Source organism: Rosa chinensis, chromosome 4, assembly GCF_002994745.2.
Source record: "Rosa chinensis cultivar Old Blush chromosome 4, RchiOBHm-V2, whole genome shotgun sequence".
Taxonomy (NCBI): domain Eukaryota; kingdom Viridiplantae; phylum Streptophyta; class Magnoliopsida; order Rosales; family Rosaceae; genus Rosa; species Rosa chinensis.
The window spans coordinates 27443959-27462622 of record NC_037091.1 but is presented as its reverse complement, the minus strand read 5'-3'; the positions used below and the strand labels follow the sequence as shown (position 1 = coordinate 27462622).

The window sequence follows — 18664 nt, the reverse complement described above, 5'->3', positions numbered from 1 at the left end:
ACCGATTTTTACGTGCTTCACGTCTGCAAACTCTGTTTAACACTTTCTACAACTTTCATGAAAAAAAACTTTTCTCAAAATCGGAACTAAACAAAAAGTCAACTTTTAATCTTCTATATGATCGAACAAAGGTAAAAGTAAAATTCTTAATCATTTACCATCCGAGTGACTGGTAAATGGATAAATTTAGGAACGGGGCGTAACATTTGGAGTGAGAGCCATCTCAACCTACTTCTTCAAACCAAATACATCAAACTTTACTCCAAAAGGCGAGTGACCAGGCCTCAACAACTCAATATAAGGCAATGTCAATCCTCCAAAGAAGTCTATAGTCAACTGCATGCTGAAAGCTTGAAAAGACTTGCAATACTAGAAGGAGAAGATGCATATAATGTATATTAGAACAATATGTTAGATGATGAAGCACATAATTTGGAGAACATGATGGAAGGTTAAAGAGATCAGGACCACCAAAAGGATGAAGACAGAGCAAAGTAGCAAGGGATGCAGAGACAAAAAGAAGATAGAGCAGCAGAGCAGAACAACAACAAATGCAGCAACATTTTTAGTTTGTTTGTATATATTAGATAGAAACCAAACACAATAGTAATCAGCCTATAGAATAAATAAGGAATTTCTCAAAAAAGACTAAGGGCATAATTGTTTCTTTGATTTATTTTTATAAATAATACATCGTACTTTTATTAATACATCGTACTTTTATTAATTATTTGTTTATGCAATTACATCGTACTTTTATAAATAATACATCGTACCATAAATCCCCGGCTAGAACAATTCCTACTTATTCTATACTGACAACTACATTTTGTAGGTTAAATTGTGAGCTTGTTTTGAGCGTATCAGATTTGAAGCAGAAACATGTGAGATTTGTAAATTTATTAAAAATTCATTTGATTCATAATGGTGTTGAAATTTTCCGGAACGGTAGAAAAGAGAAAGCCCAGTGCAAGGAAAGCTAAATTTGAAACAAAATAGAACATGCATATTCTATTAAATTAAAATCATATTTGTGACCGGAAGTAAAATAGTCATTGGTTTTATTACCTTCTTTGACAAATATTCAGCCGTTGGATTGTTGTGATTTTGGAACATGGGACAGTCGACACAAATCCGAGCGACTTCGATGAAAAAAAAATCATGACAATCTGTCTACCATAAATGGTGATTTTTGCCATCCGAGTTGATTAACTAGAACAATATTCATACAAGTACAAGACAAAGACTTGTTACCGCTCAACTTTCTCAAGTCTATTGAACCTAAGATTTTGAGATCAAGTTCATGACCAGTGGCTACGTTATCAGAATTTGGTGGTATGTCATGGTCACCAATTACAACAGAAACGCTACATTGCAAAGCCTAAAGCTCTGCTCATACGCAGTGTCCTCATTTCCCATTTGAAATTCACAATCTAAACCCGCCCCAGCGGCTATGTTCTCAAAATTTGGTGGTATGTCCTGGTCACCAATTACAACAAAAAAGCTACATTGCAAAGCCTAAAGCTCTGCTCATAGGCAGTGTCCTCATTTCCCATTTGAAATTCACAATATAAACCCGCCCCAGCGGCTACGTTGTCAGAATTTGTGGTATGTCACGGTCACCAATTACAACAGAAACACCACACTGCAAAGCCTAAAGCTCTGCTCATAGGCAGTGTCCTCATTTCCCATTTGAAATTCACAATCTAAACCCACCCATGCACATGCGGTAAATTTTTAAGCCATACATGTAGACAACTTGACGTCGTATCTATGTGGTCATAAGGCATTCACATGTGAGATTACTCGCTCTAATACCATGATAAAATAATTTGAGCTTCACAATCAAAATTAATTGACAATAGATGAAGTTAACCCAAATCCTTATAAACTCATAAGCAATATCCTCATTTTCCCAATATGGGATTCAGTGATTCACAATCTCAACAGGAGGATGATCTTACTTGGGACATGATAGAGGCGGAGGCGTGATCTTCATCTCTGCGGAGGCGTCAATAACTCCAGAATCTCAAATGGAAATATGGGCAGTTTGGACATCAATAATAAAAAGCAATGGAGTGGAGAGTGACTGTTCTGAAGGGTGCCAATAGAAGCTCCCAAAAATAATAAACAAATTGATACAACGCTATTGCTTACATTCCTTGAACTCTGCTAAAAAGATGAAATAATAATAAATAAAAAATACAGACACAACGCAAATGTATCAATTTGTCTCACTCTTCCTCAATTTCAAGGCCTGGTACGTATTCCAAACTCACATCGAAAACCACTGGACTACTTGGAGCCACCCTTGGCCTTCCTGGAGCTGAAGTGAGACCCTTGGGAAAGGCCAACTAGTGAAAGACAGAGTAACAACATGGTCAAAGATTATAACTGCCACAATAAGTTTTCATACAATAATCAGTGTCATTTGGTTGTTGGGTAATGTCAATGCAGATATTACCATGATCCATCAAAAAAAAAAATTGCACATATTATCACGATCCTCGGAAAAAAGAAGCAGATATTACCATGACTGTTGAAGTTCAAACTTAAACCACAAAAGCAGCATAACCATTCAGAACCAGAAAAAACAAATGCACATTCTCATTTCAAACCATGCCTGAAATCGGTTCTGAGGTTGGGAATACATTTTTTTTCTTTTGTTTTGATAGAAAAAAAAAATTCCAAATCAAAGTTTCAATAGCCAGAGAAAGCAAATGCATCGCATCCAACTCGTCATGAAGAGAACAGCTACAAGATGTTAATAAATTTTTGAATGATAAATTTCAGTTGTAACCTTGTAATTTGGGTTGTCAGGTAATGATAAATTTGTATGCAGAAGCATATGTATGACATATTAAAAACTGTGATGAAATTGACTTCACATTGATAGTAGGGTATTTTACTTCAACAGTGTTTGAACACTTCAAGGACTTTTAAAATGATACCTAAACTTTCAAAGTTATCAATGTGATACCTGGACTCATTTATTCTTATCAACGTCGTACCTCTGCCCATATTCCGTCACGGTGCCGTTAATCTAAGCGCGTGTAACGCATGTGAGACATCAAATGATGATAAAAATACTGATTTGCCCTAAATCTAGGGGTATATTCGACATTTTAACTATTTTTAATTTTAATACATATTTATCTTATCTTTTTTTTTTAATCATTTTTTTCTACCATCTCCACCTCTCGTCTTCTTCCCCTACTCTCTCCATCACTTGTCTTCTGCAAATGCAATCTCTCTCACGCTAGACTCTACCCCCTACCTCCATTAGCATGCTTGACCATTTCTCTCATACACCACCTTGAAATCATCCATGCTCAGCCGATCTAAATCACACACAAAAATAAAAATCAGATTCAATATTTCTGTATCAAAATGAACAAACCTAACAGAAACCGCCGTACGGATCCAAGTGGGAGCTTTGGTGACGGTGCTATAACGTGTACTGATGTTTCGCGGAGGCAAGGCCGGAGGTCCATAACAAGGTTTATTTGAGCTTTTCTGAGACCCAGCAGAGACCCAAAATCATTGATTTTCGATTTTCGATCTTTGAATTCTGATGAGTCTCCGACTTTGAGCTTCTCCAATGATCGCCACTATTTGAGATCGTCGTGAGGCAAAAGAAAGGCGTCTGAGTTGGTTGTTTCAGGAGTTCGAAGATCGTCGTCAGGCCAGAACATGCCCGACCGCTCCGACACCATTTCAAAGGCCACCTTCGAGTCGATGGGAAGGTTGTTTCAGGAGTTCGATACCAAAGGGTGAGCAAACTCGCTGGAGATAATATCCAATCATCGGATTCAAGTTGATTCCAGGGATATGGTGGTGTAGTCGGAGGAAGAGTAGTCGTCTAGGGCTTGCGTCGTGGTGGTGGTAGTGGAGGAGGCAGGGCTAGTCGAGGAGACTCCTCTGCATTCGTTTTTTTTTTTTTTTCTCCACAAAACTGGGAAGAATTTCAAATTTTTTTAATTTTATTTTTTAATAATAAGTTAGAGTCAAATGACAATTTTATCTTTTAAAATACAGTCATGTGGAAGTCACGTGCTTATATTTAACGGCATCGTGACAGAATATGGGCGGAGGTAACAATGAGTTCAGGTATCACATTGATAACTTTGAAAGTTCAGGTATCATTTTAAAAGTCCTCGAAGTGTTCAGACACTGTTGAAGTAAAAAACCCTTGATAGTATAGAAGGCAGATTAATACATTAGCTAATGAGTCCAGAATTACCAGACAAGAAACTTGTATAGTCAATTGACTCAATTCTTTCTACTTCATTTTTTTAATTATATATATATATATATATATATATATACAAATCCTATCCAGAGCGGTGCTCCGCTTTGAAAATTAACGTGTGAAGCTCGAGTTTTGGGTCACTTTTCGGTTGCATATCCACATCTCGACCGTTCAGTTTTCAGGTACTAGTGTATAGATCGTCTCTGCAAATTTTCAGCCAAAATGATAATCGTTAAGGCATTGACAACTGCCTTAAAGCTAGTACGGTTTAGGTTGACAGATTCAGTCCGTCCATTGGTTTAAGCGAGTTAGATACCTTAACGATCATCAATTTGGTTGAAAATTTGCAGAGATGATCTATACACTAGTACCTAAAAACTGAACGGTCGAGATGTGGATATGCGACCGAAAAGTGACCCACAACTTGAACTTCACACGTTTAATTCCAAAGCAGAGCTCCGCTCTAGATAAAATCTGTATATATGTATATATATATATATATATATTTTCGGTCGCATATCCACATCTCAACCGTTCAAGTTTTAAGTACTAGTGTATAAATCATCTCTGCAAATTTTCAGCCAAATTGATGATCGTTAAATCATTGATAACTGTTTTAAAGCTAGTACGGTTCAGGTTGACAGATTCAGTCCGTCCATTTGTTTAAGTGAGTTAGATACCTTAACAATTATCAATATCTATACAGTAGTACCTAAAAACTGAACGGTCGAGATGTAGATATGCGACCGAAAAGTGACCGAAAACTCGAACTTCACACGTTAATTTCAAAACGGAGCTCCGCTCTAGATAGGATCTGTATATTATATATATATATATATATATATCCTGCTTGTCTCTTTAAATTAAGACTACCAAGAAAAAACTTACAGATCCCGGGATGTAGAGTCGCCGCTTCCCTCCTATTTTCATGGTTAAGATCCCTTCGTCAAGTCCTTTGATCACCTGTTCTTCTCATTTAGATTCACGATTATCAACAACTATTCTTTTAAGTGAAATTACTAGATTGAATTGACAATGTGATAATCTCATTCAAGAGATGCGGCAATAATCCTTGAGACAGCACTACAGTGATGTATGATAAAAAATGCAATTATCCATAGGTTATCCATGCCCATTATTTTCAATTTTACATTTTTTTTGTTCTTTTTTGTTTTTGTTTTTTATTTACCATAACACGGATTGCCATGACAACAGCAATACCTGAACCTCTTATTTCATTTAATTACCGGAAAATCAAATGAGTTGTATTATTTTTTCAGGAAGCCAATTAAGGCTTAAGTTAAATTGTTTTCGAACTGTAAGTCACAAAAATGACACAGTATCATTAATGTGATACATTTTTAGATTAGGGTGACTGAGAACTGTTATCGATGAAAACCAGATGCTTGGAGAGATTTATAGACTTACCTGACCAGAGCCAACACGGAATATATAAAGTTGACCCTTCTCCAATGAACTGCATAATTGAAGAGAGAATATAAGAGTTAGAAACTGGACCTTGTCTAAACCTCAACATAATTTCAAGCAGAGGAAGTTTTCTGGATGCAAAGAGAAAAAAGAAAGCAAAATCTATGTAACACCCCAAACACTTATACGTTAGATCACCAATTATGAATAAGAAATTGATGCTAGGAGCTCAAGACTTTTGGCAGTGTCAAAGTGAAGAAATTGGAGCATCCAACCCAAAACCAATTGGCAGTGTGCCAAGAGCTTATTCATTCTCAACTTCTCATGCAAGGGTTTAATTATTTTTCTAATATGAAATACAATGTGCTGTGACTCGAGCCAAACATGCGTACAACTTAAACTGGGGACATGGAGCATGTGTCTGATACTTAACCTAACACATGGGTTAAGTAGCCATGAAGAAATTTGAGCATCCAAACCGAAACCAATTGGCAAAACCATACAAGTTCGTATCTGAGGTTATATGGTTTTGGGATAACTCAGCTATCACAATAAGAACGCAAAAGTTTTCATGACCAGTAGCGTGCTAGCAGTATTTTTTTTTTTTTTTGTTGGTGTAGTATATAAAAGCATTTTTGAGAATCATAGAAGAAAGAAGCAGAGTATTATGGGACAAAACTCATGTTTTGGTCTTTAGTTTGGTTTTCAGCACCACAATCTTCTGAATTTCGAGGAAATACCATTTTCCTCCATCTTCTAAGTTTCATTTATTTACTTGATTTCTACAAAACTCAGTTTCTCATAAACAAAAGGCATCATGTAATCTATATGCACTTCACTATTTTTTTTGTTCTAGTATCTTGCTATTAATGTCGTCTAACAATGTGGTTACCTGTCAAATATTTGTCCAGACGGAACCATGGCAACATAATTCGCCGCCACCTGCATGCATAATACAGATGGTATCGAAGTTATAAAGACAAAAACATAAAATACAGCAGTCCTAGTATTGGTAGACAGAGAGAGTAAATACAACTCTCTCTCTCTAAAAGACCCCCCAATATTTCCATACATGCTGTCTAACTGGTTTCACAATCAACGTACTCACCAGCCAGACAAGTATTATATAATTCAACTTATACTATGTAGGGGAAACACGATTTCCAGTACAGAAGGCCAAGTAAATTCTAGCTTGGCTCATCAGTTGTGCAAACCATATACGTATGAAGATTAAGAACCGCATCTAACTAGGGAACCAGCATTTTCTGTATGGAGATGCCAACACTTTAAATCTTTAATGCTAAAAATATGTAAATTCCAACTTCCCAACTATCATAGGTTCATAACTAGGCCAAACCCCATTTAACTAGGGAACCTGCATCTTTATAGAGCAACCAGAATTTTTATAATTAACTTTTAAGAGCAGAGAGAGGACTGACCATTGAAAGTATCAAACAACTGTAGCTGCAGATGCTATAATACTGGCCATTCTATGAAGGAGTGCAAAAATGTCTATAAATGGTGGTTAAGAGAAATCCTCTAAAATGGCTAACAGTGAAAGTAGCTGCAGATGCTATAATAATGGCCATTCTATGAAGGATTGCATAATGTCTATAAATGGAGGTTCAAAAGGAAGAGAAATCCTCTAAAATGGCTAACAGTAAAAGAGTAGATATGATGGGGCCAGAGACAAAACTATAGCATATCATTTTCTTAGTTTTATGAATAAGTTATGTTCACAACAGAACAAATGTGTGAGCATCAATGTAGTCTAAAATCCATTAGAAGGCTCGGAAGAAAGAAAACAATCCCATATTTTTTCTGACTGAAGATAAAAACTAGTTCTAAATGATAAAATTATTACAAACCTGAAAACCCACAGGTGGACTGGGGCCTTGACCAACTTTAATATCCTTATACTGCAAACCAGACTCTGTAGTTACCATAGGGACCTTCAAAAAGAGACAAATTTGAGCATCAGTTGGTAGTTTACCACACATAAAATTTTCATATTCAGCAGATATAATCCAATCCTTAGACTGATGTCCAGTGCATTGATCATATGACTGTTACGAAGTTGGAAAAAAAAAAAGAAAAAAAAAGACGTTTCTCATGCTTACAATGGTTCTTGTGGTTTGAATCACAACATGTGTGCAATGTCACAATGGCATTAACACTAAATTCTGTCTCAAAATGCAGACTGCAGGTGTTTCACGCTAAATTGAAAGATTAACGCCGACATACATTTGAATGATTAAACAAAGAATTTTTGTTCTTCTTTTTGGTCAAAGAACAAAGCATTAATTACTTGGAAACTCTGCAAGTTAACTGTGCCCCAGTCCAAAGTATGACCCCTTTTTTATTCATAGAAGACATTCAAGGGAATTAACCTGAAAAGGATTCTTCTTTGGCAGGCTAGAAGAAAGATTAACTTGAATGTCTTAAAAGAGTTACTTTATGAACAAAGTGTTACTTTTTCTTTTCTTTTCTTTTCTCAAAAGAAAGAAAAGAAAAAGTAAGAAAACATAAGTCCATTTGGGTTAGTGTTCAAATTTTCACAGTTGAATGGCAATATTATTTGCCAAGCTTTAGTCTTTATGAACAAATGGTAACAGTGGAAGTAGCAATAAAGAGATAGATAGTGCAGGTAAGGGAGTAGTGCAATCTCACCATACATTTTCTAGCTGTTTTTCACAAGAATCATCACATAGTCGAGGCTTTTCTTCAGGGGGCAAGCCAGCTCCCTCGGCTTGAAATGAGTCTAAGACAAAGCTTGAAAAACCAAAAAGGAAGGCAATCATCTGTCTCCGTTTGATTAGATTAACGTCATCCTTGTATCCTCTTGTGGTTGTACAAAGTTGTGAATTATTGAGACAGAAAATGCCTTGATAATTTGCAGGCATGGTCCTCTTTCCAGAATATGAACCTAACCAAAGATGAGCAATGCACCAGATTAATATTGCAAAAAAAAAAAAAATGGAAAGATGGAATCTGGTATTGACATTTAGTACATTGTATAAAGAGTAATTTGACTGAAATCATATACCCAATAAAGGTGGTCGTCTACCGAGACTGAGACTGAGACTGGAAGTCGATGCCATGGGCAACGCTGTGGCCATTTCTCTCTTCTCCCAGACTATGCTGCTGCTGCAGTCCTTGATTTCTAGAAAGATGAAGATAGATAGGAAGAAGATAATTATGGTTTGGAGGGACAGATGAATATTAGCCCTTGGATTTAAAATCCTGCTCCCCGATCCAACGCCTCAAATGCCCCAAATATAACATAAAAGAAAGATTCAGACGACAAGAAAAGAAGATGTCAGATTTATTCACCAAAGAAAGAAGATGTCAGATGTCACGGCCTCACGACCTCCTTCGTGAGATATTATCCTCTTGCTTTCTATTTGCTCATTTGGTCGACTAGTTATTTTGATTCGGTGCAAAACCATTGTCCTCTAGTCCCAATCAGATGTTCTTACCTACTCTTAGCCTAAAGAGGAGAACTCAAGCACTAGTTACCTTCCGAAGGCCTAGGTAGGTACCCACCCACCAAGGTTTAAGTAGTACGTAGCTCGGATAATTTCCCATTCGAGCATCAATATTGTTAAATGTTGTTTCATGGTATTACCTGCAGCTCAATAAGTTGAAGCTCATTTTTGGGTTCTGTGTTTCTCTGTCGAAAAAGTTGGAACAAAATGCTACAACTTTTGAGGAGGCAGAGCACAAGAGTGAGATTAGGGACTTTTATGGTTATGGATGAATGCAAAGTCCACAGACGTTCCATCTTTTATTCTACATGCTGAATTAGCTCTTCCTATTGTATTCCTTTTCGGTTGAGTATTTCTTCAAATCTGGAAGAGTGTGACAGTTATTGGCTAGCTTGTCACTATTGTTTTATTTAACTCATCTCTGGAACCTTTTTGACCAGTTTCCTAGAGTTGTCAAGGTGACATCTTGTAAATGCACCTCATAGTAAGAATGTGATGTTTTTATTATAACTACTTCTACCTTTCCTAACACTTTGCAGTCATATGCAGATGCAATCATAAGTTCCTTTGAAGATCCTGAGAAATTCTTGGAGCAAGCTCTTCTTCAGAAATGGATGATGAATTGACGAAGATGGTTCAATGCATAACGTGTGGATACTATAGTTAAATATACAGTTCCTTTTACTGAAGGGAGACGAAGATGCTTTAGTTAATTTACAGTTGAACAAGACATGTGAAGTGTTGCACCAGATCAATAGCAGTGCGCGCTTAAGCATTCTATCCTGGATACAGTTTTGAGTTGTTGAAGTCATATTATGTCAATAATTTACAATACAGTATTTCTTTGATTGCAAGCGTTCTATCATATTGAGTCACACGTGCAGTTCTCGCTTTGTTTGATGGTGTGTCTCGGTGATTGACTGCAACTCTTACTCCTACTCCTTCCTGTTATTGTATAGGCCGGTATGTTCGTGATACTACTACTAACCACAGATATACTTTGTTGATTTGATTTCAGGTCACATCCAGGTGGCTTCATACTCCAAAACAATTAACAATTTGAGACTTTTCTTGCTCAGTCAATTCAGAAACAAGAACTGGGTCAATGCCCTGGGTAGTAGTCAATTCAAATATTCCAAGCCTTGGACGGAATTAATAATCAAATTTGTGAGGTCTTCTCTGATTCCACCCAATGACTTAAACCACTCAAACCAGTCTTGGAGTTGACATATTCAAACCCCAATTTTCCTCTTGGCTGTCTATTTCTTTTAGAACTCCTTGGTCAACACGTATGGAGTAGCCCGCCAAAACAGAGACCTGCAAGTCAAGTTGATCAACGAAGTGCTGTCTCACCGGCCACACTATATATACATCAACACAACAAAGGCCTCCTCATCCATCTCATCCACTTCCAATTAAAAATTTGCATCCAATAAAAAACTTTGCTGCTCTAGCTATTACAACCTCTTCGATTCGATTCAGTCATATCCTACTTTTCTGAAGAAGAAAAAAAACACCATAAAGTTTGTAAGATGAACTTCCAGAAGGTGAGTAGCCTCTTCATCGTCTTGGTCATAACAGTAGCAATCTTGGGTCATTCTCAGGTTCAAGCAATTAGACTGCTACCCGAGGACTTTGCCGGTGCTAACCATTTGGAGACATACTCCTCCCCATCATCGCTGGCCTACGAGAAGGCCAAATACACCATGGAATGTTGGCTTCAACGACTGGCTTCAGGACCAAGCCCCAAAGGACCTGGTCACTAGCTAACAAGTGCTCAAACTCTCGTTAAAGGGAACGTATTTAATTAATTCGTCTCTTTTCTTCTCTTTTTGTTGGTTAAGATTTAATGCGAATTTTGTAAATGATATCAAACTATTCTAAATGCAAAGAAAATACCATTCTCTTGTTGAGTGTGAAATTTTGACAGTCGAAGCTTTCAATGTACTTTTCGGGTTCCTCATTCATAATCAGGCTTTGGTACGGTTAGAAATGTTGTTATTGATACGCCTAAAAGCAAGCATATAATTTAACCCTAAAAATATCATTAGTAGTATAAGCAAGTATGGATCGTTCTATTCCGGGGATTGAGAGTACATATGTCATTGTAGGACGAATAAAGAATTAAAATAAGTACAAAGTAAATTATTTACAAAAATAAAACAAAGTATGAACATATTTACTAATTTAAGGGGGGTTTTGATTTAGGGTTCCGAAAATTAACTAAGTAAAGAAAATAAATAAAACACAAAAACATAATTACAAGAATGAAATAGGAGAAACAAAGATCAAAACCAAAGTTATAATCAAATTCGATTCAACTCTAATATTGTTCATCTAAGTCATGAGAAAGAGTCGATCATGTGAAATATTCAAAGCAAATAATTTCTCATATTTTACTTTCCAATGCTAATTAACCTAAGTGAAAGCACAAAGATTAATCCTATCAAACATGCATTCAAGTTCTAGAAAGCTAGGCAATCATAACATGTTAGACGCATGAAGAACACAAGAAAGGATATCAACTCAAGTGTACAACTTGGTATGAAAAAGTCCATCTAATTGCAATCCTTTTCAATTAAATTCAGTTTTTGCCCAAAACCTTTACTACTTTTGATTCAAGTTCACAAAACAATAAGTTGAATCATGTTCTTAAATCTAGCAACATATATAAACCCTATATGTTTCGAACCACACAAGATAAATACATAAAAGATTTCAATCAAACAAATTTAATTAAACAATCTCACAAAAGCAACCAAGAATCACAATATAGGAATCTGAAATTCTCATTCAATCATATAAAATTCGGAATTAAGAACTTTGTTCTAACATCAATGTCAATTAGAACATAACCAACGAAAATCAAAACAAAGTTACAAAGAAGAGGTCAAATTACACCGTGGATGGATGATGGAGATAGAGATGTAGACGTTTGGATCCATGAAGCTTGAAAGCAAGTCTTCAATGGTGGTTGATGGATGGATTGCTCACGGCTCCTTCTTCTCTTCTTTGGCCTTGCTTGAAATTCGTGGGATGCACTAGAGGATGGAGAGAGAAGGAGAGGCTAGACGTTAACTATATGATTTTTTTTTTTTTTTTTTCTGAAAATGTGTAGTGTCCAACTCCCCTTGACGTCAAGAATAGGGTGGTATATATAGGGAACGGTAAGGTGTTGCCCTAGCTTCTTGATTCTTCTATGATTTTCCACAAAATTATAATAAAATTCCACATAGCTTCCACCAATGAGAATTCGCCAAGTAAGCTTTAGTGTGTCTTCCAGCCAATCACAAAACTCCAAAATAAGTCTAAATTCCTTTAATATATATCCTTGCCGAAATTATATAAGGATTTTCTGATTTTCTTCATGAATTTCGGCCAAAATTCCTTTAGGGAATTTAGGGATGCATCTAGACTTGTTTTGGACTTCTTTCTTCTTGCACACACTTCTTCTTTCCTTAAACTTCTCCCTATTTCTTCTCCCAACGTCTTCCTCTTGATATTTTCTGAATTTCACGTTGGCTTCCTCCTTTCTCTCTCTCTTTTCACGGCAATCACACAAAATTAACTCCTCCAAGAATATTTCCTTCCATAAAAATCTCCCTAGAAAATCTCTTGGTGTAATCTTTTATTCTTTTCTTTATTTTCACGCCATCTCTCTCTCTTCCTCTTAGGATTTCACGGCAAACAACTCAACACATACTCCTTTGCGTCACAAAACCCTAATTGCATGGGCTTTTGTCCAATTGCCGAAAGTCCAATTTGAGTTAGAGAGTTCTTGGGCCACCTTGCGTCACCTCCTTGCCATGTCATCTTCTAAGGTCTTCAAGAAGCTTCTCTCACACCACGACACTTCATCATTTCGATTTCCATTCTTGGTTGACTCAAGAGTCTTATTTTGGCAAGGTTTCCTCTTCTGGACAGGATTTCCTAGTTGAAACAGGAAAGCTTCTTTTCTTCATTTCTGCTCATTTATGCAACCCTTTGTATCTCATCTTGTCTCCCTCCCACATTGGTTAGCTCCTCTTTCCATTCATGAGCTCATTTCAGCTCATTTATTCCAAGGACTGAAAATAGAAACTGTTACTAAAAATATAAACTTTCCTAAAATGAAAAACGGAAACTTTCCTAAACTAAAGTGGGAAACTTTCTAAAAATGAGAAATCGAAACTACAAAACGGAAACTTTCTACAATTAGGAACTTTCCCAATCGAAGAATGGAAACTTTCCTAAACAGAGTTTCTTTAAGGAAATAACGCAGGAAATGTAGGGAAATAGCAGTTAAAACGTCGCATTAAAATGCTCCTATCAGTTATGCTTGTTGTTGTGAAAGTTTTGACATGAGTCTCTGTTGGAGACATCACGAGTATGAATTATTTGCAAATTTGTGTGATGTTCCATACTCCCAAGCATAGGAGGTCAAGTTTTAGTAAAGGGGAAAAGTAAGAGTATCGTACCCAAGGGGTTGAGTAACTCTACCCCTAAGATAGATTACCGCGAAAATAAAACCTAGAAAACACATGCGTGTCTATCTTTTTACAAATTAATAGTCTGGGCCATTTGGAAACCAAAACTATCAATAATGATATTTACAATGGTAAAGTGGTGAATCGCCTTTGTTGATTTTAATTTCTATAAAGTAAAATAAGTTGCACAAAAATAAACTAAGCTAATAAAAATAAAATACAATAGAGACTTTGATCAATGAAATAAATAGGAGCATAGGTTTTTGCACCTAGCCTCCCTCATGCATATAATGTGACCCATTTTCTAATAACAACATGCTTTGATAAATTCCCCCTCAGTTTTCGCTAGAGAAACTGAGATACAAACTAATCATGCAACCTAACCATGTTGCTAAAGCAAAGCTAGATTACACAATGTTGTCGAGTATGAAAGTGTATGCAATTTATGAATGATGTGCCCTATTCCCAAGTATAGGAGGTCAAGTTTTAGTAAAGGGAAAAAAGTAAGAGTATCGTACCCAAGGGATTGAGTAACTCTACCGTAGCTAGATCACCATGAAAATAAACCTAGAAAACACATATAAGTCTACCTTTTTACAAGTTCACAACCTTAGCCATTTGGAAGCTAAAGATCATGAGGATGGTATTAACAATTGTGGTAGTGAGCGGCTTGGTTGATTTGAATTTGGATAAAGAAAATTAAGTTGCATAAAATAAAATAAACAAATAAAAATGTAGAGACTAAATCAATGAGAAGAATAGAGACTTAGGCATCGCACCTAACCTTACTCATGCACAAAATGTAACCCATATTTAATGTAATAACATGCTTTGATAAATTTCCCCTTATTGCTTTGATGAAGCTACCAAGAAACCAACTAGTCATGCAATTTAACAATCTCTTCCGAAGCAAAGCTAAATTACACAACCTTTATACCATTCAAATCTTCCAGATCCTAAATGGCCTATGGTGCCGTGAGCCTAAATTCTTCTGGAACCTAAACTCACAACATCATGCTTTAATTTCAAGGTAAGAAATTCAAGCAACTTAGTTCTTCCCGTAGGAATAAGCTAAGCCACCACCTATTTAGCTACATATGCTCACGGAATCAAGAGTTTATCAAGTTCATGTTTCCAATTCATTAATTTCCTAAAGCATGCTTCTAGGTGATAAATCTATAAACACACTTAGGATACATGAAAGTATAGTAGCCAAAAGATTCAAAACATGCATAAAAACATCAAACAACATAAAAATTTATATTATTTGCACATAAGTTAGGCTAGAGCTAGCCCTGCCCTAGCCTCAAATTCAATTACTCACAATACATGTTATTACAAATACAAGCCATAAACATCAAATTAAAGAGAGAAGAAAGAGAAAAGAGAAGAACTACCTAACCTCCAACCTAGCTCCCAAAGATGTCAAATGATGAGAGAATTGCTTCAAGATATGGGATTTTCAGTTTTTACTAGGGCTGGGAATGGGCCCGACCCGTGTAAAATTTGAAGGGCCCGGACCCGGACCGAAATTTTTGGGCCGGGCCTAAATAATATTTTTTAATTTTTGGGACCGAGTTGAGCCCGAACCGTTTTTCCCGGGCAGGGTTTTGCGGGTTTTCGGGCCCAAAAGGCTAAAAAAAAAAAAAAAGAACAGATCGATGAACTTCGATACAAATTGCAGATCTAAGCTCCACTGCTCCAAACCCAAATTGCTCTGCCCAGATCGAAGCTCCAAGTCTGGGTCTATGGAAGATGGGAATCAAGCTCATACTTCGATCCTCTTGCTCAGGCTCGGAAATCAAACTCAAACTTTGTAATCGAATCAAGCTTCCAGACTTTTGCAATCTGTGCAACTCAAATTTGGCATCAACTTCCAGACCTTTTGAGCATTATTTTCCTGGAAAAGCTACAGAAAATCTAGAGAGATTGAGAGAGAGAGAGAGAGAGAGAGAGAGAGAGAGATAGGCGGGTGATGGAATGGAACAGCCACTGTTCCAATGGAGTTTTGCAGATTTTGGGGTTGAGTGACAAAGGCAGACTAGGAATTCTCTCTAAAAGGAATTCTCTCTAATGATCTACCATTGATTTGATGGGGAAGGAGGCTTAGGAAGAGAAGGGAAAAGAAAAAAAAAAAAAAAGGAGTGAGGAACAAGAAGAAGACAGGAACTGGAGAAAGAAGGGACGAGAAGAAAAGAAGAGAGAGTGAAGGAAGGAGAGAGAAAACTAGAAAAAAAAATAAAATAATTGCCTTACTTTTACATGATTTGGGGCCTTCGGGCCTTTTTTTTTTTTTTTTTTTTTTTTTTTTCTGACTTCTAAGGACCGGGCCCGGCCCATTAAATAATGTTTTCGGGCCGGGCTTTATAAAACTGCCAAATTTTTTTAAAGGGCCCGGACAGTTCGGGCCGGGTTTCGGGTTTTGGGGCTAAATTCCCAGCCCTAGTTTTTACAACCCAAAACACCATACACATCTACAAAGCTCAAGGGCTTGGATATGTGCAAGCAAGTGTTGTGATTGATTTAGAGTGTGTAGTAACTTCGGTTTTGGTGAAACCCAAGTGCCTACACCTATTTCTCACACAAACTTAATGAACTATGTACAAGGTATGAAAAACTAACCTAAAACTAGAGAAAAGAGAGATTTTGATGCTCCAAAATGAGAGAGCCAAGGGGATGCACGGTTTTGGGGAGAGCGAAAGGGCTATTTAAAGGCCAAGGGCAATCCAAATCAAGGGTGGAGATCAAAAGAAATGAAGGTCTAGATGTGATTGACAAATATGCGAGCACAAATTATGGATCTAGTCTTTGACTCCATATAAAAATGACTTAGAAAGCCCATAGATATTTTGGTGGAGGAGAAAAAGTAATGGTAGAAGGGTCATTGTGTAGGGGAACAAGGTAATAAATGGGAGACAAAAGTGTAAGGTGTAAGAATGTGACCACTTGTTATCTTTCAAATTTTGAATTTCAAAATAATCTATACCTAAAGTCTTCCCACCTAAAGTCTCTAACCCTAATCAGCCCTTTCTTGTCCTCCACACATGTTCTCGGCAGACCAACTCTGCCGGAAATGTCCGGAATCCGGCGTTGACCACCGTTGACCCATTTTTTGTCCGTTTTCGCACTTTATTCTCCTTTCTTCCTTCAATTGAATCTCCACTGAGAGTTCAGAATTGGCCTTTGACTTCTTCATACCAAATGTTCCTCCATGAGTGTAGATCATCTTGGTAAAATTTGAGAGCTTAATTCTTCGTGATTTACCAGGAAATGCTGCCGGAATCAGTACAGGTCCGGTTTTGAAGTTTTTGTCTTCTAGTGCGGAAAATTGGACCGATCTTTTGAAGGCCTTCCACTCCAAAATAGCTCTTACACTCTTCATAAAAAATGATCCTTAGGATGTTTCAAATGGATCTGGAAAGTTTCAACTCATTCGGAGTTCATTTGATCAGTCTACCGCTCTTCCTTCCTTGTCTAGCTCGGTTTCTCCTAGCCGGAGTAGGAAAATGTTCTAAGATTGACTTTTTAGTGCATTTCCAAGCTTCTCCATCATTTCCTAGCATGATAAGGAAAACATAATAAATATATATAAATAAACATAAAGGTTAAGCAAAAGTGCAAGATTAGGGGAATAATTACTAGGTAATTATGGACCTAACACACAACTTTAGTTCCATTTACATTCGCTAAAACAAAAAAGGGCTTTGTTGCCGTAAAGCCTAAAGCCTCTTGACTCTTAAACTCATGACACCAAGCAATAATTTTAAGGTAAGGAACCCAAGCAATCTAGTTCTTCCCGTAAGAGTATGCTAGACATCACCATATTAGCTAGCTACACCTGCTTCTCGATTACAAAAGATTGTCAAGCTTAAGTTTCCGATTTCATTAATTCCTACAACATGCTTCTAGGTGACAAATCCAAAAACACATGTAAGAAACCATTAAAGTAAAGTAGCTAAAGGATTCAAAACATGCATATTCACCAAAAACATGGCATCACATTATTTTATACATAAGTTTGGCTAGGGCTAAGGCCTAGCCCCAAATTTATTCTACTCACGACCTATAGTTACATACATCAAACCCATAAACATAATAACATCAAGCAAAAGTGAGGAAGAGTAGAGAAAGTGGTTGGTTACCAAACTAGCTCCCCTTGATGCAAAACTAGTCAGATATGCTTCAAAGTATGGAAATTTCGGTTCTTTCAAATCCAAATTGCCATAAAATCCACAAAACTCTTAGAAACTTGAAGAACAAAGGTTTGAGATGACGAAACTAAGGTGTGATTGATCAATGATGTATGGACTCTTCGATTTTAGAATAAAACCCCAAGAAGCTATACACTTTGCTCTACACAAAAGCTTGGAACTATAAACTACATGATGAAGAACTACGGAAAATGGAGAGGAAATGGAAAGAGAAAAGAGATGAAATGGATGAAGGAATACGTGTAAAAACATCCAAATGAGGGGAGGGAGTTTTTTTATAGGCCAAAAGTGATGAATGGATGTTGGAGATCAAAGGAAATAAAGGGTTAGATGTGATTGACAAATGTGTAAGCACAAAATGTGGATCTAGTCTTTAACTCCACATAGAAATGACCTAGAAAGCCCATAAATATTTTGGTGGAGGAGAAAAAGTAAAGGTAGAAGGGTCATTGTGTAAGGGAACAAGATAATAAATAGGAGACAAATGTGTAAGATGTAAGAATGAGACTACTTGTCATATTTCAAATTTTGAATTTCAAAATAACCTAGACCTAAAGTCTTCCCACCTAAAGTCTCTAACCCTAGTCTAATCTTCCTTGTCCTCCACACATGGTCTTAGCCGGCCAACTTGGCCGGAAATGTCCGGAATCCGGCATTGACCTCCGTTGACTTATTTTTCGTCCGTTTGAGCACTTTCTTCCTTCATTTTGATCTCCACCAAGACTTCTAAATTTGTCATTAACTTCTTCATACTAAATGTCCCTCCATGAGTGTAGATCATCTTAGTAAAATTTCAGAGCTTAGTTCACAATGGTGTGG

General features: G+C 36.8%; 1 protein-coding gene across 1 annotated transcript; it reads right to left on the bottom strand.

The window, feature by feature from the left end:
• Positions 1-2029: 2029 nt before the first annotated feature.
• Positions 2030-8873, bottom strand: LOC112200955 (peptidyl-prolyl cis-trans isomerase FKBP16-3, chloroplastic). The gene is made up of 7 exons (XM_024341967.2): positions 8727-8873; positions 8356-8606; positions 7549-7632; positions 6573-6622; positions 5681-5729; positions 5141-5215; positions 2030-2354 (listed from the first exon to the last, which is right to left on the bottom strand). The coding sequence occupies exons 1-7, from the start codon at positions 8797-8799 to the stop codon at positions 2235-2237; spliced, it is 702 nt and encodes a 233-aa protein (XP_024197735.1). The 5' UTR covers positions 8800-8873; the 3' UTR covers positions 2030-2234.
• Between the last annotated feature and the right edge of the window lie 9791 nt (positions 8874-18664).